The sequence below is a fragment of the Lissotriton vulgaris genome, chromosome 4_1, assembly GCF_964263255.1.
Source record: "Lissotriton vulgaris chromosome 4_1, aLisVul1.2, whole genome shotgun sequence".
NCBI lineage: Eukaryota > Metazoa > Chordata > Amphibia > Caudata > Salamandridae > Lissotriton > Lissotriton vulgaris.
This window is the reverse complement of record NC_141691.1, coordinates 672,754,068-672,779,770: the sequence shown is the minus strand read 5'-3', so window position 1 is coordinate 672,779,770 and position 25,703 is coordinate 672,754,068. Positions and strand designations below refer to the sequence as shown.

General features: G+C 44.5%; 1 protein-coding gene across 2 annotated transcripts in view; it reads right to left on the bottom strand.

The window, feature by feature from the left end:
- Positions 1-25,703, bottom strand: part of PPP4R1 (protein phosphatase 4 regulatory subunit 1) — a 604,307-nt gene that overhangs the window by 418,435 nt on the left and 160,169 nt on the right. For both annotated transcript variants that reach the window (XM_086964940.1, XM_086964941.1), the window contains exon 4: positions 20,487-20,593. In XM_086964940.1, the coding sequence (XP_086821066.1) occupies positions 20,487-20,593 (107 nt within the window). The remainder of the gene's footprint in view (positions 1-20,486; positions 20,594-25,703) is intronic.

Below are 25,703 nucleotides of genomic sequence, written 5' to 3'. Positions count from 1 at the left end.
ATCGCTGCCCACGTTTACAAGACACTAATGCCTGGACAGCCAGGTCCGGAGAGACGGCTTCTTCAGCTTATCTGTTCTGCAGGACTTTCTGGTGTGATCTTGGTTCGCAGTATTGCTGGAGTACCTATTCTAAGGTAAGGAATCTATAACTAACTGTTTCTTTCAGATGCACAAGTTACTTATCTTCGGTAACGATATAACTGTAAGAAACATAAGTTAGTTATAGATTACTTACCTCCCCACCCTTCCTTCCCGTTCTGCGAACTGATTTCTAGGGTTAAGGACATCCTTTCAGGCCCTAGTTTTGTGCACCAGTGATCAGTGTCTTGCATGGCTCTGAGTTCATATCGTGGAAAGTCGTGTACAGAACGGACGTCGGCGCGCAAGGGCAGAGTCTATGTAACTTCAATGACGTCATCTTGACGGACGCAGAGTCGACCGACACCACCTACCAACGCGCAGGGGTACTGCTGACGAAAAACTTTACGGATCCAGTGTGACGCCTGGGGGATATTCTAAGGTAAGGAATCTATAACTAACCTATGTTTCTTACAGATATATCGTTACCCAAAGTACTTGTGCGTCATGACCAGAGTCACAGGCCTAGATGGAGGCACAGTGGTATATCTGTGTCTAATGGGGGAGGAGGTAGGGCCCAAACACCACAAAATATGGTTTTTATTGGCAGCTGGACTAGCAAAAAAGAAACATAGCAACGGCGTGGGAAATAGATCATCCTACAAGGGTGGTGGACTTGGTCTCAACAAGAAGCTGGTCTATCGTAACTAGGTATGCCAGAGAAAATTGGAAAAGATTAATGAAGGGCAGGACTATGTGGCACTCCTATAGCCCGACGCCAAGGACATTGTTTGGGGTCAAGGACAAGAAGTTTACATGTTTATTTTGTCCTTGGGAGAAGTAGGCCCACCCTTCTGCAGCACAAACCCTTTGGCTGCCAGATTACACTACCACATTATGGACCAGGGAAGGGCACAGTCTGCAGTTAAGGTCGTATGTGTGTTCATATGTGAATGCTGTTTGAACTTGTATTAATGGTTCATTAATACAAAGCCTTTATTATGAGGGTGAACGCCCTATGGAAATGTTGTAAGTTCAGATTCCAATACTGACCGTGGTTCCAGTATAAAAGTGTGTACACACGTTTGCAAAGTTTAATATAAGGATATGTATAATGCTTATAGGATGCTCTCTGAATAGATGCAAATATGAAAACAAGTTACTTACCTGTAACTTTGTTTCCCCAGTATTGGTAACTTCCATAGATTCCCATGCTTTGTATCATTCCCCGTCGTCGGAATGGGAGCCTCGGTAGTATTACAACCATAGAAACAAAAGAGAAAAATAGGCCTAGGCCTCATCTCATTTTGTATCCTATCACTCTCTTTGTGTAAAAGAGACCAACATTTTGCCAGGACCAATCAGAGCAGCCTCACCCCATAGAACCTTCCTGAGAGAGCTCAGAGCCTCAGATTTTCGTAGCTGTTGTGCAAACCGCCACTAACTCTGTAAAAAGACTGAGCTTTCCCAGGGGAGGAGGGTGGGCGCATGGGAATCTATGAAAAATACCAATACTGGGGAACCAAAGTTACAGGTAAGTAACTTGTTTTCTTGCCCCAGTAATGGAACTTTCATAGATTCCCATGCTTTGTATCAGAGTAGCTAGCAGTAAATTACCAAGACACATTTTGTAGATACATGGCATCACATAACCACATAGCAATACTTATAGCATAGCAAAAACAAGAAACAAAATGTGCTCACCAGGAAGGAGGAACTGTAGGGAAAGCTCACCTCTCAATGAAAAAGATTCCGCAGAACTGCTTGACCAACAGCCGCGTCGTCTCATCCTGCAGATTCCAGGCAGTAGTGTTTTGTGAAGGTATGAGTACTGCTCCACGTTGCTGCCCTGCCTATGTCCTTAATGGCGACTCCAGAGAAAAGAGCCACAGACGATGCCACAGACCTTGTGGAATGTGCATGGACCTTTCTATCCAGTGGCTTGCCCGCCTCCTGATGGCAGAATTGAATCGCACTTGAGATCCAGCGAGAAATGCCACTCTTTGCCAAAGGAAACCCCTTCCGTGGTGCGCTGTAGGACACAAACAATTGGGATGATTTTCGAAAGGGTCGTGTGCGTTCCAAGTAGAATTTCAAGCATCTTTGAATGTCCAAAAAATGTAATGTGTGATCCGCAGGCGTAGAAGGGCGCGGAAAGATAGACTTTAAAATCAAAGGTTCATTCAAGTGGAACTCAGACGGCACCTTCGGAATAAATTTCGGATTGGTGCGAAGTATAAGCACATCCTTTTTGAATTGAAGGAATGGATGCACTATGGATAGGGCTTGAAGCTCACTAACTCTTCTCGCTGATGTTAGAGCTAAGAGGAGGGCAAGTTTCCAAGACGGGTATTTCAAGTCCGCCTTGTGCACCGGCTCAAATGTAGCTTTCATGAGTTGAGCCAGGACAAGATTGAGCTGCCAAACTGGCGGAGGAGGGCGAACAGGAGGATACATCAAAAACAAGCCTTTCAAGAATTGTTTAACAATCCTAGAGGACCATAAGGACGGGCCTGAAGAACTGCGCCGAAACCTCGATATGGCTGCAAGATGTACCTTCACAGACGAATGCGCCAACCCAGACTTAGCCAATGATAGTATATATGGCAAAAGTTGATGAGGCAGAGATTTGTAAGGATGGACACCTTGTCTTTGACACCACAGGCAGAACCTCTTCCATTTCGCCTTGTAAGTTTTATTAGTGCTTGGTGCCCGAGCCTGGGATAACACTTCTCTACACTCCTTGGGGAGATTCAGAAGACGGAACTCTGTGTTCAGGAGCCACGCTGTCAAGTGCAGCGATTTCGGATCCGGATGGAACACCTGCCCCTGATTCCTCGATAATAGGGATGGAATTGGTCTCAAGCGAATTGGATGATCCTGGGAGAGTAGAAGGAGTTCTGTGTACCAGAATTGCCGGGGCCACGCCGGTGCAATGAGAATCATCTTGTAAGCTTCCGCCTTCATCTTCCTGAGTACTCGTGGGATATGGGGAATTGGCTGGAAAGCGTAAAAGAATGCGCCGTACCAGGCAATCGAAAGAGCGTTCCCCAGAGATCCCCGATGGTGAACTTTGCTTGCGTAGAACCGGCATTTGGCGTTCACCGGAGAGGCAAAGAGGTCGATGGTCGGTGTCCCCCAGGCCGAGAACACACTCTCCAGAATGGACTGATTCAATTCCCATTCGTGATTCACCTCTGTCTGGCAACTCAGGGCATCCGCCATGACATTGAGAGACCCTGCCAGGTGTTCGGCCTTCAAATTGATCCCGTGCAGAATCGCATGATCCCATATTCTCTGAGCTTCTTTGGACAGAGTTTGTGACTTCGTTCCTCCTTGCTTGTTGATGTAGTGCATGGCCGTCGTATTGTCCGTCCGGACCAGCACTGTTTGATTTTGAACTCTGGGAACGAAAGCCTGCAAAGCCAACCGTATGGCCGTTAGCTCCAAAAAATGTATATGGCACTGGCGCTGGTCTGGACTCCAGTGTCCGTTGACTTGAAGCTCTCGGAGCACTGCTCCTCAGCCTTCCAAAGAGGCATCTGTAGTCATAATCAGGGGGGATGGTGAAATCCTGAATGTCAGACCTTCCGCGATATTGTCTTTTACTAGTCACCACTCGCATGCTGTTCTCATTTGTGGCGTCACAAACAACTTGTCGTTGAATGATCCCTCTGCCTGGCACCATTGCTTGTCTAGCTCTTCTTGCAGAGGACGCATTCGCAACCTGCAATGCGGTATTAATGGTATGCAGGATGATCGACCCGAGCAGGGACTTGTATTGTCGGACTGAAAGGCATTTCTTGTTGAGCACCTGGCGAGCCGAGACGATCAACTTTTGTTGACGTTCCTCCGAAGGACGAGCTGTGCATTGCGTCGTGTCCAAAATGGCCCCAAGGAACCTTGGGGATCTTGAGGGCTGCAGAACTGACTTGTGTTTGTTTAGCTGAAGGCCCAGGTGATTGAACAACTGGATGCAAGTTGAAACGGCTTGAGAAGTTTCCTTGAAAGATGGAGCCTTGACGAGCCAGTCGTCCAAGTAAGGGAAAACTTCCAGGGATTGTTTTCGTAGAAATGCTGCTACTGGTGCTAACACCTTGGTGAAGACCCGTGGTGCAGACCGAAGGCCAAAACGGATGTACCTTGAATTGGAAATGTTTCTTGCCCACTGTGAAGCGTATATATTGTCTGTGAGCTGGGTGTATCGGTATGTGGAAATACGCATCTTCTAAATCCAGAGACGCCAAAAAATCATCTGGGTTCAAAAGAGGAAGAATATCTTGGAGAGTGACCATCCTGAAAGAGAGTTTGATGAGATAAGTGTTGAGCTCTCGTAGGTCTAGTATGGGGCGCCAAGTCTCTGCTGTCTTCCGAACCAGGAAGAACCTAGAATAAAAACCTCTGCCCCTCTGAGAGAGCGGTACCGGTTCTACTGCCCCCTTGATGAACAATTGGTGGGCTTCGAGGTGGAGCAGACTCAGATGTTTTGTGCGGTTGGCGCCCGGAGCTCTTGTTGGAGGAAGATCTTGGAATTCCAACGTATGGCCACTCTGAACAATATTCAGGACCCACTGGTCCGATGTTATACACTTCCAGCTGTTCAGACAAAAGGATATCCTGCCCCCCACTGATGTTACTGGGAGGGAAGGAACAGTAAGTAGAGCCAGGAGGCCGCTATTGCCTCTTGGCATGGTCGCGTCCTTGGCGGTTCCGACGCTCTCGCTGAGGCTGGCGAGAGAAAGACGCCGATTGTCCCTGCCGTTGATATGAATATTGAGTCTTATAAAACTGCGAAGACTGAGGAATATCTCTGATGGGTGTTTCCTCTATAAGAAGAGAAGCCTCTGCCTCGTGCACCTCATACTTCTGGATCTCTCCTCAGCATTCGACACAGTTAAACATGAGAACTTACTCGAACTGCTAAACACAAGAATGGGCATATCAGGGACTGTTCTCAAGTGGTTCACCTCCTTTCTACACAACCGCTCACAAAGATTCAAAAGCAACAACCTGATGTCCTCCCCGGTACCTGTTTCGCTAGGCGTCCCCCAAGGATCCTCCCTCTCCCCAACACTGTTCAACCTAGTTATGGAACCGCTCACTACTCTGTTACAGACATCCAACATTTACTTTCACATGTATGCCGACGACACCCAACTCTATCTCAAAATACAATCCCCCAAGGACATCGTGCTTCTGAACACCACGATCAGAAACACTCAATCCTGGCTTGCAGAGAATCACCTCAAACTCAATGCACTGAAGACTGAGTTCCTCCTAATCTCACCTCCTGCAAAAATCTCTACGGCTCAAGCATGGCTTAAGCACTTAACGGCTTTAAATGTACAACCTACCGTCGTAGACTCAGCAAAATCCTTAGGCATAACACTTGACGCCAATCTCAACATGCAGCAGCACATCAGCAAGGCAACCAAAGGGGCGAACTTCCAAATCAATACCCTGAGAAAACTTAAAGCCTTCCTTCCAGCCAAAGACTTCCAAACTGCAGTACAAGCTATTGTCATCCCGCACATAGAATACGGAAGCACCGCCCTCTGCGGGCTCCCCCTAACTACAACGGCACCCCTAAGAGCGTCCCTCAACGCTGCAGCAAGACTCATCACTGGCTCAAAAAAGCACTCGCATATTTCCCCTGACTTTAAATCCCTGAACTGGCTACCTTTTGAAGCCAGAATACATCTGAAAATCGCCTGCATGACTCACAAGGCTGTACACATGAACTCACCCGCCTACCTCTCTCAAAAGCTGACTATCTCGGGTGGCTCTAGAACTACTAGAAGCACAAACAATCTTTTGCTGAAACCTCGAAGATTCAGGAAGGAAAAAACCTATAAACGATCCTTCTCAGGAATGGCACCCAGGATCTGGAACTCACTCCCTCCGGAATCGAGGCTCATCTCCTCCAACAAACTGTTTAAGAAAGAAGTAAAAGCGATCCTCATGGCTAAATACACATGATCTATTATCCTGTAGCGCTCATGAATCCGCTCCGTAATACCTGCCTGACCCCTTGGTCTACCGGTACTACTTGTATCATGACTTATTTGATTGTATATGTTCCCTCTTTGTATTTTGATGTTTTGTTAATGCACCTGTCTGACCTTGCACACTGTACCTACACCACCTCAACCATCCCTATTTTTTGTACTATTGATGCACCTCTACCTTCCCTACTTTTGTACCACTGATGCACCTGTGTGACTTTACATCCTGCACGCTTCTACCTCAACTATGCCCACCTTGATGCTATCTCCAAAAACACTTGTAGCACGCTTAAACAAGTATATGCTTATTTTTTGCACTTTTATATTATTGGCGCAACTGTTTGACTATGCACCCTGTACTACCTCACCTATTATCTACCTCCGGTTTTTTGACCTTCTTATGTAACTATGCACCTTGTACCTAACTGCCTCAACTATTACATGCAATTACTCCATACCCTGCCTTGTAAAGCGCTCTGATATCTGCAAAGATCTTGTTCGCGCTATATAAAACTTTCAAATAAATAAATAAATAAATGGGACCTTACGATACAGTGATCCCAATGACTTCGCCGTGACCGTATCTTTCTTTATACTTTGCAGGGCATCATCAACATGTTTACCAAAAAGCATCTCCCCATCAAATGGGAGGTCCAGGATTTTATTTTGGACCTCCTGACGAAACCAGGTGGCTCTCAGCCAGCCCTGACGACGTAGTACTGCTGACCCTGCTAAGGCACGAAAAGCCGTGGAAGCAATATCCATAGCACAGTCGATTAGTTTGGAGGAAGATTTTTCTCCCTCCATAAGGACTCTCCTGGCCTCTTCCTTCGCGGAGTCTGGCAGTTGTTCCACAAATGGCTCCGTGTCACACCACATCTGGCGATCGTATCTGCCTAGAATGGCGAGAGCATTTGCTGCTCGAACAAGCAAGCTGGCCATGGAAGAAAACCTCTTTCCCACGTTATCCAGGCGCCTACCGTCCTTGTCCGGAGGCATAGTCAAAGGCGTTGATGGGTTTTTGGATTTGCTTTGAGCAGCCTGGGAGATCACCGAATTAGGCTTCGGCTGACCAAGAAGACAAGCCGGACTACCCTCCGGAGCCTTATATTTCTTTTCCAGCCTGGGAAGAACCGGGATAACAGTGGCTGGATTTTGCATGATTTTTATCCCTTCATCCCACACATGCTCAATTATGGGAATGGATTGGCCTGTTTTTTTGTATTGTTCTTTGAAGTCATACAGGAAACATTCAGTCTCTTCCCTTGTAATTGGTAGTCCAAACCTCTTTGACACTCTCTCCATGAGGTTATAGAATCTCCATATATCGACTGGAGGGGAAACAGAAGTATCTCGACCAGTGGCGTCTGGATCTTGTAGTCCACTGTCACCTGGATCCAAGTCTGGGTCTTGCAATGGATCAGTCAATGGATCCACCTGTACTTCATCATCAGAAGAGGAATCCTACTGAACGGTATTGGCGGGCTCGGGATCCGATGTCAGGGAAAGGACCGTTGGTATGATCACTGGCGTGAGAGGTACCACTTGCGAAGGAGGTTGCACAACCACTGGTTGCGCTTGCGGCAACACCTGAGGCGGAGGTTGCGCAGGCTGCAATAAAGGTTCCGAAGGAAACCTGGTTCTATAGTCCTGCAGCATCATCTGTAGATCAGAGACTAGAGAGGCCGGCATGGTCACCATGTCCTGTACTAAACCAGGTGACTTCGCTCCTGAGGGACATAGCGATGCACCTCTTGATCATATGCATGCTCATAATATTCCTCTGTGTCAGTCTCTTGCAATTTGACATGTAAATCTGAGGGACTGTAGGCATCCCCATATTGGCCTCCATCATCCTCTTCTTCATCCGACTCGTCATCCAGAAGCAGTGTAAGTGGAAGCGTTGAAACCCGGCTTGAAGACGTCATTTCAGGTGTAATCTTCAGCTTTTGAATAGGAAATTGCAGTTTTTGACCCGTCGACGACCTCGTCGACGGAGCAGTCGTCGACAGTGCGGCAGTCGTCGACATCGTCGATGGAATAGTCAACGGTACAGTGGACCTTGTCGACGGAGCCTTGGACGTAGTCGACGGTATTATCGGCGACGCTTTCGTCGACTAACTCGTCATCACCATAAGCGTCGTCGAAGTCGTTGTTATCGTCGACGTAGTCTTCGTCGACGACAAGGCCGTCGACAGCACCTTCCTGGAGATCTTTGTCATAGTCGACGAACCTGGTACCTTAAACGACGATGAAGTCGTCGACGTCGAAACCGCCACCGACAACGATCCCGTCGACAGAGCCAAGGAAACAGCGGGAATTCTCATAGAAGCACTCGTCGTCAACGTACCTGATGTTTTTGACGTTGACGGACACTGATTTCTCTCAGGAACGGTCCCTGGATTGACTGTAGAGTATTTTTCACCAGTCTTTTCCTTTTTGGATGGAGGAGAAGTGATAGAAACCTCCTTTTTGTCCTTAGTGGCTGCAACCAATCCAGCAGCCTGTCCCTGCCTCTCCTTTTCACTTCCGTGAGGAGATTTAATGGGACTAGCCCTCTCAGACCAGTCAGAGATCTTATGAGGGGTCTTGATAGGGGACTCGGCTGAAGAAGGAGGAGACCTACCCCTCTTCATGGATCTGTGAGAGGAAGCCATAGATGTTGAATCCTCTTCATCTGATGAGAGCACCTCCTTCCGAGTCTTCATTTTCTGAAGCCAGGTCAATAGCCGGCCCTCTCTGTCCGGAAGCGTTTTTGCAGAGAAGGTTCTACAAATCTTGCAGTCAGTGGCCTTATGGTCCAGGTATAAGCAATATATACAGTTTTCATGCTTATCTTCCACAAAAAGTCGTTTTTTCCCACAAGAGGCACAGGACCTGAATAAGGCCTTCTTCTCCTTGTCAGAAATGTCTTGATTGTAGTAGAAAAGTTGAAGAAATAACTAGTAAGAATGAGAAAACTGAGCAGAGCTCAGTGGAGACTCCCTAGCACAATGTGCGGTAGAAAAATCTGAGGCTCTGAGCTCTCTCAGGAAGGTTCTATGGGGTGAGGCTGCTCTGATTGGTCCTGGCAAAATTTTGGTCTTCTACACAAAGAGAGTGATAGGATACAAAATGAGATGAGGCCTAGGCCTATTATTCTCTTTTGTTTCTATGGTTGTGATACTACAGAGGCTCCCATTCCGACGGGGAATGATACAAAGCATGGGAATCTATGAAAGTTCCAATACTGGGGCAAATGTAAAAGCTTGAATGAAAGATTGATGATTCTGTGCTTTCAAAATAAAATGTTCATATAAATGGCAACTAGGGAAAAAAACGTTTTGCTAAGCTACAGTCAAATTTTAGGTGTCATTTCTTCGAAGCATCATATATCAAAATGTGTTGATGCATGCTAGTATTTCCAAAAAATATTCATAATGGAAAATCAGTGTAACCAATTGCAACAGAATTATATAAAACATGGAAATAAACAAGCATTTGCAAAGCCAACAGGGATTAGACTGGTGGTCAGCCTTTTGATTATGTCAGTGTTAAGTCTTGTTTTGTAAAACTGTATTGTTGTGGGAACTGCCTGGACCTCATTATTATAAGAAACATTAGCAAAAGCAAAAATATTTTTGGTCTCAAAAACCACACATTGCCACAGTAGCTCTTGGCACTGAACAAAACTACTTTGCGTGCCAATATGGTCCTTGTGAAAGAACAGAAGGCAGTCACTCACAGAGAAGCCAGCCAGAAGATAGAATTTTAATAAACAAAAAATTCCAAACCTAAAAAAAAAGGGGCTCAATTCTTAAAGAAAGTCATAAAATTGCACCGATGGTACAAGTTCATTGTAGTAATGCATATTTACAGCTTTCATGAATTCACAAGAATTTACAGAAGTAGGTCAGGAAACTGTACCCCTAGTAAATATTTGTGAACTGCATTTTAGCACTTTCAAATAATAATGTGTGGATTTCCTCATGTGAAAATGTGTTGATCATTAACAAGTTAACTTTAACACGAACCCTTTTTCCACAGCCCTAGAAAAAGTTTTACTTCTGACCTAGTCAGGAGTAAATTTCCAACATTTTTCTATATGGGAAAATATTAGAGACAAGCTGATGAAAACCCATAACACATGCAAGTTGGTAGGTTTGCACCGACACAAAAGGGCATTCCAACCAGGGGGAACTATTGCTTACAACTATCTCTAGACACTGTATGTAGATCTGTGGGAAGGTGGCAAGATAAAGGAACTGCTAGTATTCAGACCCTACCATGGTGTGAGCTCTAGCATAATCAGAGAGGCTATTACCACAGCTCATATATAGTGAAACGGCTGCCATAATGTGTCGCCACAATACAAGGAACCAAGGGGACAAGTTGATTTTGTTACAGGACAAGTTGGTTTGTGAAGCAACCTGTCCAATGGACTAGTAGATATTTTATTAAATTCCACACCTCTGGAAGGGACTTGAATATTGTTTTGAACTGTGCGCGCAAGATGCCTATTGTACAATGGTATGCCTTTGCTGTTTAACTTAAATGAACACTGAAAATGTGATATGCTCCTATTCTTGCACCGTCAGTCATGATTTTACATGTTCGAACCAGTCAGTGTATGCTGAGCAACTGTTTAATAAGATGAAAGAAAAACAATTCTCCAAATCCTTCAGCTGCAACAAACATTATATCCTCACAAGAACTCTGCGACAACCTTGCAAACTTCTTCCACAACAAGAATGCCAACATCTACAGAAACGTCGAACCCCAGCCCAAGGCCACTAACTTCAAGCAACACAACGACCCCTACTACCACCACAGACATCAGACTAACCGAATGAAGCCAACTCATCCCACAGGACACAGCCTCCATCATCAAGTCAGTCCACTCAGGAACCCCAACCGACCCATGCCCTCAACACATCTTCAAACTGCGTGAAGCCAGAATCAGCTGCATACTCACCACCTTGTTCAACACCTCAATTGCCATGGCCACCTCCCCCCCCTCCCCCAAGCATGGAAACATGCAGAAGTCAATGCCCTACAAAAGAAACCACCAGCATATCCCCAGCAAAAACTCAACTACCAACAATCTCCCTGCTGCTGGCCAAATTATTAGGAAAAGTGATCAACTAACACCTCTCCTCACATCTGGAATGGAACCTCTTACTCATCTCCTCCCAGTACGGACTCCTCAGCAACCACAGCACAGAGACTACCCTCATCCAGGCTACAAACTACTTCTGAGCCCTACTTGAATGAAGAGACTGCAGCTCCGATCCTCCTAGACCTCTGGGCAGCCATCAATACAGTCTCCGACCACACACTGATCACAAGGCTGTACAACATAGGCATCCAAGGAGTCTCTCAGATGGCTCGCCTCTTTCCTCACTGGAAAAATACAAAGTCAGCCTTCCCCCCTACACCTTCGATCCCAAAGAAATCATCTGTGGAGTACCCCTACAATCATAGCTCAGCCAAACCCCCTTCAACACTTATGACACCTCTAGCCAGCATCGCCAAAACCCATAGACTCAACATCATATCCTACTCCGATGACACCCAACATCCTCTCCTTCTCTAAAGGCACCACTTCCACAGTTCTATGACAGATGTCGCCAATTGGATGATGGACAACTGCCCGAAGCTCATCAAGGAAAAGACACTGATTTTCGGAAACAAAAGCTCCCGATGGGAAGCATCCTGGTGGCCCTCAGAAAGAAGACCTACTCCTACCACCAATGACCTTCCTAGGAAACTAGGAATCATTCTGGTCAATAAGCTAACCATGAAGACTCAGGTCAACTATTTCTCCTCCTCCTGCTTCTTCATCCTCTGCATGCTTAATAAGATATTAAAATGACTACCCCAAAACTTAAGACGCACCATCACCCAGGCGCTCATTGCCAGTCGACTGGACTATGGCAGCCAGACTCATCCTGGATCTCTCTAGACAAACCCTTATCACCCCCTATCTAAGGGAAGTCGACTGGCTCCCTGTACAGAAAAAAAGTCAATCCAAGCTCCTGGCCCATGCATACAAGGTCCTACACAACTGCAGACCAGCCTACTTGAACCAAGGACGTAATTGAGGGCAATAGTATAAGCTCTTTCAAATGGATGGTGAAATGAGTACATAGGATAGAATGTGTTCTATATTGTTAAATTGCAATGAGAGTAGAGGAATGGCCAGTTTTCAGAAATAAAGTAGAGAGCAAGAAAGAGCCACACATGAATGAGACAGCATGAGCTACACTCAGACAATCAGGCATGCAGATGATGGGGGTAAGGAGAAGATGACTTGATAGAAAGGACAAAGATCTGTCAATAGATCAAAGTCAATTTGCATGCAGAGTTTTAGGAATTTAGTGGACTAGGCCGCTTTTGAGAAAGCATACAACCGGAGGACGCTGAAAGTGTTAATAGTTGTCACCTTTGGCAGGTGCTATACATTGGATCGCTTTTTTTTATGTGAGTGTGAGTCTGAGGTATGAATATGTAAATGATTGTAATGAGGAACAAACAGGTTATTGTTTTACTTTGATGAAGTATAAAATGTTAAGGCTGTACCGCAGCTAAGGGGAGTATTGAATTAGGCATTTGTCACACTCCTGTATTAGAATTTTTGTGGTGATCTAGAAGTGTTTATATGATAAAAAATGCTATTTGATGTTATCAATAAAACGTTTTTATCAAATCAAATACAAAATATTGCTTTATGTTCGACCATAGAGAAAGTTAATGAAAACGTAATACATAGGAAATACAGATCAATGAGTGTAACTAGATTTTTACTGTTGCATCTGATGACATTACGTCAGAAAGTAGATAATTATTTGATTTAGTTCAGAAGTGTTGCATATTACTGTGACTGGTCGATCCATGAGGCAAGGAGCCCAAGAAGCCGCAAAACAATTCCAACTAAGACGCAAGTTGGATTCCAATACGTCAAGATCATATCCTGAATGTCCTTGACTCAGTAGTAGTGGAAAGGCTTTAACATTACTGTGTTCAGAACAGCACCTATGAAGGGAATACCCTGAATTGGGCTCTGGTGTTACTTTGGCTCATTGATGGAAAACCCAAGGAAATCAAAGAGTGTAGCCGTTCTCCTGAGGTGGCTTTGCTGCAAAGAGCCTGCCTTGATCATGCAAGTTGTTGAGGTAAAGTAATACATGTATCCTCTACCTCTGAAGATGCACAGCAACCACCACCATTACTTTTGTGAACACCATTTTAACAGAGTTAAGGCCTAAGGACAGAATGGCAAATTGGAAGTTTTCCGCCTCCTCTGTGAACCGCAGGTAGCATCTGTGGGACAGGGATAAGAAAATATGCAACATGCAAGCCCAGGAACACTTCATCTAGAGAAGAGAGGATCTGAGTTAATGAAGATTCTGAATTTGTCAAACTTCAGAAAGCAATCAAAGGAACATGGTCTCCATCTTTTTTCAGCATAAGGAAGTAGCGCAAAACACTAATTGCCCCTTCAGAGCCAGGTTCCCACTCAATGGAATCTTTGGGCAACAGGAAATGTACTTATTGCATCAAGATAGAGGGATGGTCTGTCAAATATCACTCTGCTGTAGGGAGAATAAAAGGTGGGGAAGAAATGTTTAAGACCTGGTGTAGCCCCTTTAAACAATCTATAAAGCCCAACTATTTGACGTGATGAATTTCCTGCCAGGCAGAAATCTGCCCTCTACTGGCTGTTTGGTTGTGGTTCTTAGAGAGTAAACCAATGTGGCTTGGGAATCACTGCAGAGGCGTAGGAAGAGTTGAAGGGTTGCTGTTCCCGCTGGTGTAAATGGCTTCAGCCGTCACCACACTTTCTGCCTGAAAGGGCAAAGATCTGCTGCACCAGTTGGGAAAGTGGATACAGCCAGAAAGATAGGCCTCTTCTATATTCCTAAATTTCTATATTGCTGCTGGGCAATAATCCCAAAAGATCGAGCTGTAGCACAACTACTATTAATGGCTTGAATGCAAAGTCAGCTTTTCTCCAAATAGTATGGATTCATCAAAAGGCCTGTCTATAAGAATCACTTGGACATTCCCTAAAAATCCTGTTGACTGCATCCAGGCATGATTTCTAAGCACTGCACTGGTGCCAAAAGCACAGCCTATGCAGTCAGTGGTGTCCAGTCCTTCAAGTAACATTTTGTTGTGTCCTGTCTGGCTTTTATCACTTGGACCAGTGAAGCCCCGAGGTCTTCCGGGACAAGCAGCAAGAGCTTGTTAAAAGCAAAACGACAATCATGAACATTATCTGCGCCATCTTGTCTGATGGAAGTTCCTAGGTGCACATAAACTGCAGTCATTCTGACCAACCGCAGCCATTTTGTACTCTGTTGGTCACCTTCGTTTCACCCTGTCATTGCTAGCATCCTTCTGACTCTCTGACCAAACCTGAAATGTGTGCTGGGGGCTATAAACTATTGCCACGACAAACATCAAGATCACGTGCTGCCACAAACTTGTTTTTCCTCTCATTTCTGTTTACAGGCAAACCCATGGATAGTCCTACACAAACAGGTTCCAAATACCAAACAGACTCTTGCAAACATGGTTTATTGCACTGCACACAGCAAGACTTGTTTTTCCCAACAATGGGACCTGTTTTTATCAACAGAACGGACTCTTGGATCTGGCCGGTCTCACATGTTTTAGACTCTGAAGCAAGGTCCAGCTGCAAGATTAAATTGTCTGTTTTGACCTGGGTGGGAGGAGAATTAATGTTGGGCTTGTGTAGCCATGTTGCTGAAACAATGTTGGGCTGGTGTGACAACCTGCCCGGGGCAGAGACTCCAAGCTTGTAACCATAATAAATGAAACAAATACATTGTGTCAAACCTGTATAAAAGGAAGAGCCAAAGCAGTTGCCAGCAGAACACCTCCCTCAGACATCCCTGTGTCTGCAGTTGACATGGCCTCCTCATGAGAAATAAACTTTTTTCTTGTCGTCCAGTTTCCAGCGCTTGCCTCATTATTATGGTAACGAACCCAAGGTGAATTAGAGGTGGGACCCTGCCACTGGGCAGCCTTGGGGGTCTTAGAAGACTCGCTGCGTTTCACAAGCTCACTGGCCAGAAGACACAAAGCGAGAATGTACCTGCCCAGAAGACACACCACATTTGCAGGTTGTAAAGCTAGGTTTGTTTCAGAAAACATTTCCTTACCAAATGCATCGATATGTTTCGACTCGCTTTCCGAGGGGTTAAAAATAAAATCATCTCAATTGACTTTACGGATGTCGCATGACAAGGATTGGTCTGGTCTGTACTGTCTGGCCACTGGTCTGGTGATCAGAGAGGCAGAGCATGGGTTTAGCCCAAGTGACCATGAATGTCCCTTAAGGACCTCGTTGAAAGGTAATAGTGGCTTAAGTGAAGTTGGACATGGTTAAAGAATTTTAGTCAATACATTGGCTTTGGCAATTACAAAGTAAGCACCACTGCTGCTCTTAGGCCTGTTGCAGCAAAAGATGCACTTTATTTACTGAAACCTGTGGCGTTTCCAGCTAAGTTTCTGGTTTAGTACAGCACTTGATCCGTGTAATGAGGAAGGAGCACATAATCCACCCTCTAGTCATCATCAGTGTTGTGAGGGACTTAAGGTGCCCCCGGACTGCACCACAGTCTAAGCTAAATTGGTAATATAGCCTCTGATAGAACCAGCATTGAGAGAGAGAGAGAGAGAGACAGGCTGGTTGTGTCCAAGTTATTTCTTTTTGTGACATAGGCCTGGTACAGGAACACACGGTTTAGATCAGACCAGCATCCCAATTAGATTTGATACTGGCAGAGCCTACAGATTCAACAGCAAGGAAGGAATTGGTGAGGACCCTGGACCAACTTCAGCATGGACCCAGGAAAAGAAACCAAGGAAGTGGGTGAGGGCTTCCTGGCCCCTGTGGCTACATGGAGCAAGAAGGCACACTATAGGGAGGCAGTAGCATCTGGAAAATTTGCAGCAAGGCCTCCTTGAAGTCTACTATTTGCTAAATGGTCGATGAGAACTCAGGAAATTTTAAGTTTGCACAGACCAAATGCAGGACCAGCTCAGAAACTGGATCTTGATTCACAAGATTCCCAGTGTCACATATATGAGAACTAGATCTACTGGTGGCATGGGATCTAGAAGTGGTAATTGCTTAACAGATAGGATACAAGGATTATTTTGTGTGCAGTAAATGCAAGATGCATCAGTTTGAGATGAACCAATTTCTTTAATGGGAGAAAGTTTCAGATAGGTTTCTTCAACTGCTTGACTGATTGTGATGTATCCTCTTTGATTTGTCGCTGTGGACTTTCAGTGCTTCATACTATTCGCCAGATTAAAGTTTGAGTCTCTGAACACATAAAAGCCATCACACATATACCAACTGTTGCCATTCATTTTGCAGATAAACAATAATAATATTGAGAGATTTAAAGTGATGTGATTGTATAGAGAAGCTGTACATATATACGAAGAGGTAAACATGAACTGAGGTTACGAAGAATGGGATCTCGTCTGATATTCTTACTAAACACAACAGTATAACAAGGACTGGGATCCAGAAGAATGGTTTCAAGCATTTCTATAACACTGGTCAGTATGACTTATGTCTTTACTGCAGGGGCTGCTCTTCCGTTTGAGAGAAGGATCGTCACCCCACTTAATTGCCCCAGAGACGAATAACGAAATGGTAATAAAGTTAAGTTATTACCATTTTATTTTCTGCCAACCCGTCCTGAACAGTGTCTCAGGACGAGGCAGGTTGAGTGCCAGCAGTGGTGGGCTGCCTGATTGTGCACCACTTTATAGTGTGCAAGTCCGTCCCTTTGCCCTCACATGCACACTATAAACAGCTCAACCCGGCTGTCTTAGACAGCCGGGTGAGAGCCTATACAGGCCTCTACTGTGCTCGTTAGCAACTAGAGAAGCTGATCCCTCCAATCCAGGCACTGCTTTAATGCAGCGCCAGGACTGGTTAAGCCCAGCTGGACGTGACCTGACAGTCAGAAGACGACGACAACTGGAGCCAGGTGGATGTGCGTCAGAAAAATTATGGGTACCTTTTTATTTTTTAGTGTATTTAATTGTATTTATGTACTTTTTTACATTTTTAAATGCATTAAATCTTTTTTCCGCCCCTCTAATTGATGGACTTTCCAGCCGTCACTGACAGCACATATGGTTGTGCATAAAATCTGATGCCATATTTATGTGTATTACTTGTCACTTTTGATGAGATGCAGATTGGGAGTTCAGACTGGGTTTTAGTGGTATTTTGCACTGCATTATGAGTAGCAAAGTATACTTTTAAAAGAATACAAAACTGCTGATTGTCTTCGAAAATTTTAGAGAGCCGGCAAACAAGTCAGGGGGAAATGCAGCACTTTTCAATTCCAAAAAGAAAATATTGGATGGAATGTGGGGAAAAAAAAATCAAACATTCACCCCCAATCACAGATCTGGGTTAAATAGCTAATTTTTTGGGCTTGCCACGCCATTCCAATTTGGACCCAACCATATGCAAATCAGTCTTGAGCCAGTTCCCCATGAGAAAAGTCCAGCCCAAACAGGTCCTCCTGGTCCGGAAACAAGCTTCCTGGGACCATTTTCAGGGTATCACCCCTCATCAGAAAGGCTAGGATGATTGCAGTGGCATAGCTAGCATGGGACCCACGTCTGGGCATACCCTTCCCACTTAAGGTAACAAATGCCAAAAGAATTGATGATGGACGGAATGCTGAACTAATCAAACATTCATGTACAGTCAAAGATCTGGTTTAAATCCATTGTTTTTCACTGTCACTATTTGCACTTCATATGCATTTATGAAAGCGCTGATTACAGCTATGAATCAGGAATAAAAAAAATTGGAGTAATACAGCTCTCTAACTCGTGATAGTGCTTTTTGTGTCAGTCATTACCTGTCAGCATTCGTCTGTGAAATGAAGTTTGTTTCTTTCTAAATTAAAAGAGATTAAGAGCCATTTTATAGAGGAGGGGATCCGTTCTACATCTTTGGTGCATAAACAGGGAAAGCCTTTCCTCGTTTTTCCTTTTCCCTCCTCTCCTGGTCTCTAATCTGGTGAGTTGTATGCTCCTTGCGGGGCATTACCTCATATGCATGGATACCGCTTCTGAGGACTATGAAAATGATACACCAGGCTTTGAAAGTGAAGGGGGGCTGGAGCAGCGCCAGTGAACTTTCTTCAGCATGTGACTGAATTATTTGTAGCTCATCATAAGGAGCGCAGACATTAATAAGCTGCCTTTTCAGCGGTGTCAGTGTGGAGCCAGGGCATTGCCACTACCTAGGTAAGAGAAACAAGACTCGAATGGTTGTTCTGATACCGGTTTAACATTCACTTTCCTTTGTTTTCCTTTTTTTTTCATTCTTTTTTAGAGATAGCAGGTCTGTACCAGTTTTCTGAACGTGTTCTTTGAGGAGAGGTCTTTTTCAATAGGGAATCCAGGTGAGGCTTTCTGGGTATTGTCTTTCCTGTTTTGAGGTTACGAAGAAATGTTACTTGGCTGAGTGAGGACCGTCAGACTAGAAGAGAAGTGCGAGAGGATGAATAGAACTAGTTCTCATGGTAGATGATAGGAAAATGTCATTTTTGGAAGAAGTGGCTTGGTGAATGTTAGTTTAGCATGCAAGAGGAGGTTTGAGGATGCTTACTTGTGTGTGTGGGGAGGGGGGGGGGGGGGAGTGCTGGGTTAATCGAAGGTGGTCTGTAAATAAGGAGCATGTCAAGTGACTGTGGGACTGTATAGGCTGGGATTTGGTTGATGCGGTGTTCGATATAATAATAGAATATCTGTTAAGGGAGGTCATTTTGAGCAGGGTGTTCAGCAGCAGATGCTCAGAGAGTCAAGTGTATTTGGAAGAGATCTCTATTTAAGTCACTATATAAAGGTTTATTTCATATGGCGGGGATAAAAAGTTCCAGACTCTAGGGCCACTTCCAGAGAAGGATGTATGCAGTGAGGCAGTGTTTTGATGTTCTTGAAAGCTTGCATTTTCAAGAGGAAGGTGTCAGTACTTCCAAGGGAATAACCAATTTCTTTGAAAGATAGCAGGCAGGTGTCCGTATGAATGGATTTGTGTCTCAAGGAAGCGATTGACATAAGCTTCCCTCCCAGGTGAGGAGCACCTTAAATTCCCGAAGAATTGGGGTGATGCAGCAGAGGTAAGAGACGCTTTCAAATGAACAGAGTGAGTTTTCAGAAGGAAAATACTATAGTCCAGTCTGGAGAGGGCTAGGGCGCAGACAACAGGTCTGATGTCATCTGAAGGGATTAAAGACGTCATTCCCCTAAGGAGTCCGATTTGCATGCTTGGATAATCCGGCGAGTCTCCAAATCTTGAAACTCCTAATCCAGGGTAAGAAGAATGAACTGGCACATTCCCCTTAAAGGTCACTGGACTCTATACAGCATCAAAAAACATCCACTTGGAGTATCTACAACAGGAGTTGTTCCTGTCCACTCCAAATGCAGAGCAACAAACGTAAGTGCACTGGGTGAAGCTAAAAGCATGACTCTGCAGGAGATCAGGTAGGGTGCCTTCATCTTTCCTTTAGTTTTCTCCTTCTGCCACGTTATATGCTAACTAGAAGAGAAGGAGGGAAGCTCGCGGGAGAAAGATCACAAAGATTATTGTGTTGACTTTTTCTGACATCAGTATCACATTTCTTTTCTCAGCAGAGGGAAAGTTACAACCTTTTATGTATGTGGCCACTACCAGGTCAACAAACACCTGGAATTAAGTGTACTCTATATCAGAATCCAATAGAAACAGATTTTGAAAGGCTCGTCCCACAACTTGACCAACACCCCTCAACCATTCAGACTAAACTCAACTTACGTTGAAGACAGAGCATAATATAACGCTTGGTTGTAACCGCAAACATTATATAAGGTGCCAACAGGACAAAAGAAAATATGCTTTCCATTATTCACACAGAGTGGAAATGTGTGGCCTTCAAGAAATTAAGAAAACCATTAAAAAAGCACCACAAGTAAAGTTTGAAGGAAAGGAAAACAATATTTTTGTAAGTTTTAGCATTTGCTACTTAGCAAGAAAAAGGCAATTAACTGAGAAGGGGACAGATGGGAAAGATGGCTGCATATCCCATGTATAAAAGTTGCAGTCGCTTGTGTGATTGTGACATTTAAAATGAAAATATGCAATAAAAAATAAATTTGTAATATGCCTCACGTTTCCCAGATGGGTTTATAATGGCTCTAGTCATCTAAAATAGCTGAACAATAACAATAAAATCAATTTCTGTGTGCTGGAGACAATTAGATTATAATGAGTCAATGACATAGGGCAATAATGCACTTTTACTTGTTAAATACAACAGCACAAAATGTATCTGGATACCACAAAATGAAAGCTATATTTCATACCTGAATCATCTGCTAGCCTGTTCACCTTCTCTAATACAGCAATACAATCTCGCTCATCCTCCCGAACTTCCTTCAGTGTGTCCAACAAACTTCGGGCAACCATTTGCCTAGTTCATAAGAAATCAAAGACATAACCCAGGTAGAATACATTAGTCTCACTTATTAAGTCAAAAAAGAAAAGTTTCTTACCAGTAACTTCAGCAAGACTACTGTCCCCAACTACCAACAAGGTTATTGGTATCACCCTTGACCTCCTGACCGGAAGTGGGACAGCAGTGAGGACTTCACATGGTCCTAGGAGTGAGGATCTTATCACTTCATAACAGCTCAGAACTGATATACTAGGATTGACAGTGATTGGATCAGTCACCACGCATTGCATTTCATACTGGTATCTTAAAACTATGATCGCAACAATGACTGATGCACTATAATAGACCGATTGATTATATGAAAAGAAAGAATTATTAATTCCAAAATGATGGATTGGGTCTACTTTGTAGTTCCAAAGGTGTATTACTCTAGGTGGATGAGTATTTTGCATAGGTTTAGCACCCAATGCTAAATGTTTGGTTAATATGAATGTATTAATATGTAACTGACCAAACCACTGACTACTTAACTTTTTTAACCCTCATTGCTTAGCTGTGTGTAAAGGAAGTGGTTTGGGACGTATCAAATTGAGACCAACTGCCTGCCTGTGTGAGAAGGGTCATTCATAGACCGGGCACCGTACCCCGCAACCACTCCCTCCTCCGGCAACGCCAGCCAGCCCACCATCTCCTCCTGGGAACTGGTCATAACCTAATATTCCACCTGGACCAAGAAAAGCAACCACTTGGGGGCCCCCACAGACCCATGCCCACCGTACATCTACCACTAAGCCGCCAACGTGCCAGAACTACAACGCTCCATTAACGGCACTTTCAAGACCGGCACCTTTCCCGACAAGTGGAAACGCGCAGAAGTCAGACCTCTGCTCAAGAAGCCCGCAGCAGATCCCACGGACCTCAAGAACTACCGGCCCATCTCTCTCCTCCCCACCGCGGCAAAAGTCGCTGAGAAGACAGTCAATGCACAACTAACACGGTTTATCAAAGACAACTTCATCCTCAACCCCTCTCAATCCGGATTCCGCAGCAACCACAGCACCAAGACTGCCCTACTCACCGCCACAGACTGCATCCAAACTCTCCTCGACCAGGACACACAGCTGCCCTGATCCTACTCGACCTCTCAGCAGCATTCAACACGGTCGCCCACCACACACTTGCCGCCAGAATCCACAACGGCAGCACACAAACCTCCCTCGGCAGGATCTGCTCATTCCTCACCGGCAGAACCCATAGAATCAGACGGTCACCCTTCCTCTCCGAACCCACGGAAATCAACTGCTGAGTACCCCAGGGATCTTCGCTCAATGCAACCCTCTTTAACATCTATATGGCCCCCCCTTGCCGTCATCGTCTGACAGCATGGCCTCAGCATAGTATCCTACGGTGAAGACACCCAGCACATCCTCTCCCTCACCAAGGACCCCACCATCACCAGACTCTTCTTCCAAGAAGGAATGCAGGACGTTGCATCCTGGATGAGCAACAGCTGCCTGAAGCTCAACTCGGAGAAGACAGACATCCTCATCCTTGGAACATCCCAGTCAGCATGAAACACCACATGGGGGCCCACTGCCCTCAGCAGCCCCTGTCCTCCCCCACAGATAACCGCCCAAAACTTCGGCATTGTATTAGACTCTTCCCTCTCCATGAACAGACAGGTCAACTCCGTCATCTCCAACTGCTTCAACACACTCCGTATCCTCCGAAAGACCTTCCAATGGATCCCCCCCTCTGTCTATAGTGCTAGAGGCACTCTTGTGTCAGACACCCTGTGATGACCTTAGTCTACCATTATTTTAACTGTCTTTGGTGTTTTATTTTACCCTAGCCTGAATGTACAACCTCCTGCATATGTCTTGCTTCTCTTAAAAGTTTCTTTCTTTTAATCTTGCTGTCTTTCAGTGGGAGCTGTCATGGAGTGTGACAGACTTGCCAAGAACAGAAGGTGTGGGATGTGCATTTGAAAGAATGAGAGGGAGAGAGAGAGGTGTGGAACGTACTTTTTTGGTCTCGAAGTGCAGTGGTATGGGCAGTGTTGCACACATGCTCGGTGTTGTACATTGAGAGATGAAGTATGTTAATCTATAAGCAGTTGTGCATAATTGTGAAGTTCTTACTATTGGCTTTGACATGGCCTCATATCATCCTGAATTCTGACTCTGCCTTGCTCGAGCTTTTCTGCGTGCACAGCAGCGATTGCAAGTTGTTTGGGTTAATCAAGTTCAAGGATTGTTTAATGTACCCGGAAGGATTTGTGAGCTTTGTCAAGATAAAGGCTGCAACATATGAGATTTGGAGAAGGGGACGTGGGAACTCCTTCCTAACATGGGAATGCTTGCTTGGAAGCTGGCCAGTTCTGGTAAGATTCCTATGGCGCAGGGGGAGGTCTCTCCCGAACCTTCTAGAGTGTTTTGAGATTATAAAGCTGAAGGTTTTTGACTTAGAAACCGGGAGTTTGGAATCCGAACGGGCACGGATGTGTCTACTTCGGAGCATGGAACCCTGGTTGCTGAGGCTCTCAACCACGGCTGTTTAACTTCCCCAGTCAGGAGTGGGCTGAGATGCAGTGTTTGCACCAGGTAAAGTATCGAGTTTTAACTAGTGCCATTGCGATTGGAGTTTCCAGTGGCAGTGGTCATTTGAATGGTTAAGTTTTGGTTATTGCCATTGTGATGTTTGGCCAGTGGCTTTGATCATTTGATGGGTTTTCTTTGTGATGTGTGAGTGAGTCAAGGTGCACCTCCAAAGTACTCACGATGTGTGTGTATATATATATATATATATATATATATATATATATATATATATATAAACTTTCTGATCTCTTGCAGGACCGTCCAGTATATTTGCTTGAGTCTTATTTCCTATTATCTGCTGCTTGTTCATTCATTATATTTACCATGTGTGTTATTATTGCTTGCATATAAACATATATCTCTTTGTGTATTTGAATGTTCTGCATTTGGCATCTGGGAAAGCCTTTCTGTTAAAAAGCATTGTGTAAAATAAAACCCCAAACCTTATTCTATTTTGTAAAATAAAACCCTTTTCTAAAGGTGTTATTTGTTTTGTGTTAAAGTCTTTTGCTTTGCTTAGTGTTGAGCCATCGTGTGGGAGCGGTATTATCGGCGAGGCGAAAGCAAGACCCCTTCACCCAAGCGCTCATAACCAGCAGACTGGACTACAAAAACACCCTCTATGCCAGGATCTACAAGTCTCAACTCTGCAAGCTCCAGACAATACTGAACACCGCAGCCAGACTCTTCCTCGCATTCCTCGACGCGAACACATCACCCTACACCTACAAAACCTCCACTGGATCCCCGTCGAGAAGAGAGTCACTTTCAAGATACTCACCCACGCCTACAAATGCCTCCACAACACCGGACACCAATACCTCAACGAGAGAATCTCCTTCCATGCACCCAAAAGAAACCTCAGATCCACCATCCTCGCCCCCGCCGAGACACCACGCATCCACAAAGCCGGAGACCTGGAACAGGAACAGACCTAGAACAAGCTCCCAATCGACATTAGACATGACCCCTCCCTGAATACCTTCAGGAAGACACTCAAGACCTGGCTCGCTTAAACCGCTCCCCCCGCGTCTTGAGACCCTCATGGATGAGCAAGGCGCCTACAGTTCCCTGATTGATTGATTCTCCCTGTCATGACAGAATAAAGAGTTAAGATAAAATTGCTAACTTTTCCCTAATGTCTTCATGAAATTAACCTGAAGTTCAAATCCCAGATAATTTTAAAATGTAGCCATTTTTAAGAATAAGTTAAATAAACGTGTTGCAACGTACGGTGCTTTTGAGCTTCCAAATGTACTCTTTCCAAAAAAGTCCTTTCAAATAATCATGGTCAGCATTCTCATAAGGGTTCCAGATACAAATAAACCTAGCATCTGGTGTCAGACTGTCCAAGGAGACAAAACGTCAGCTTCATCTAGACAGAGGATAGTGAATTGGAAAGGGGGCAATGTAGTACGAAAAAGTCTGCAATGCCCTAAATCTATCAAACTTCCCAGGAAAGGCCTCATACCCATAAGTTAATGATGGAAGACAATATGTCCTAATCACATTCAGCAAAGATGTATCTGATAGACTCGATTATTCTCTAAAACATTTACGAAATTTTTGTTTTATGGCAGCTTTTTTCGATTTTAGTAGCTGTAAATGGTCCTTGCCTCGCTCAACTAGCCAAATCCAAGATACTTGTATAGGCGGTTGTCCCTTTCTCTAGTTGACAGTTAAAATACAATCTTTCGGTTTTATTAATCGTACTTCCAAAAATTAAAACATTGTTTTAGTTAATCTTGTCATTCTATTCACTTGAAATGCTACATTAAGAGCACAAAGCATATGCTGTAGACCAATGCTATTTCTACCCCAGAGCACAGTATCAGCAACATATTGGAGAAGTGGTGTAAAAGATCTTGTTAGTTTTGGAGGCAGGAAGACGCATTAGTGAAATCACTGCTCAGATCAACCACAAACATGAACAAGCATTTAAAATGCAATGTCTCGGCAGCATTAAAGGTAGAGCTATTGGCATTGCTCATTATTTATTTTTTTAAATCTTAAATAAATGACATTGTATTCTGAGGGTTACTCCTGGGGGTAACAATGCATGGTGTGAGTTACTCCCTGTGGGATAAAAATGGAGGTTTACTGAATCTCTGTGTTCGCAACAGTGAACGCTGTCAGTCAGATACTCCCTGGGAATAATAATGGAGCAAATAACAATACATGTTGTAGGGTAAAAAAAACATGCTGTCAAATACCACCTCGGTCTAACAGTTTATGCTGTCATGCTGTAAATTTGCACACACTCCGATATTCCCTGTCTGATACCAACAGTACATGCTGTCATGTACAACCTGGGACTAACAATGCAGGCGTCGGATAGGCTGGGGATAAAACTACATGCTGTCAGATATGGGGGGGAAGCGGCAACATTGCTTGCTGTTAGATACTCTCTAGCGGTAACAGTGCATCCTGTCGAATATTCCTGTGCCCAACAAAGCATACTGCATGTACTCCCTGGGACTAATAATGTAGGCTAGGCATTAAAGTCTGTATGCTATTACTACCGG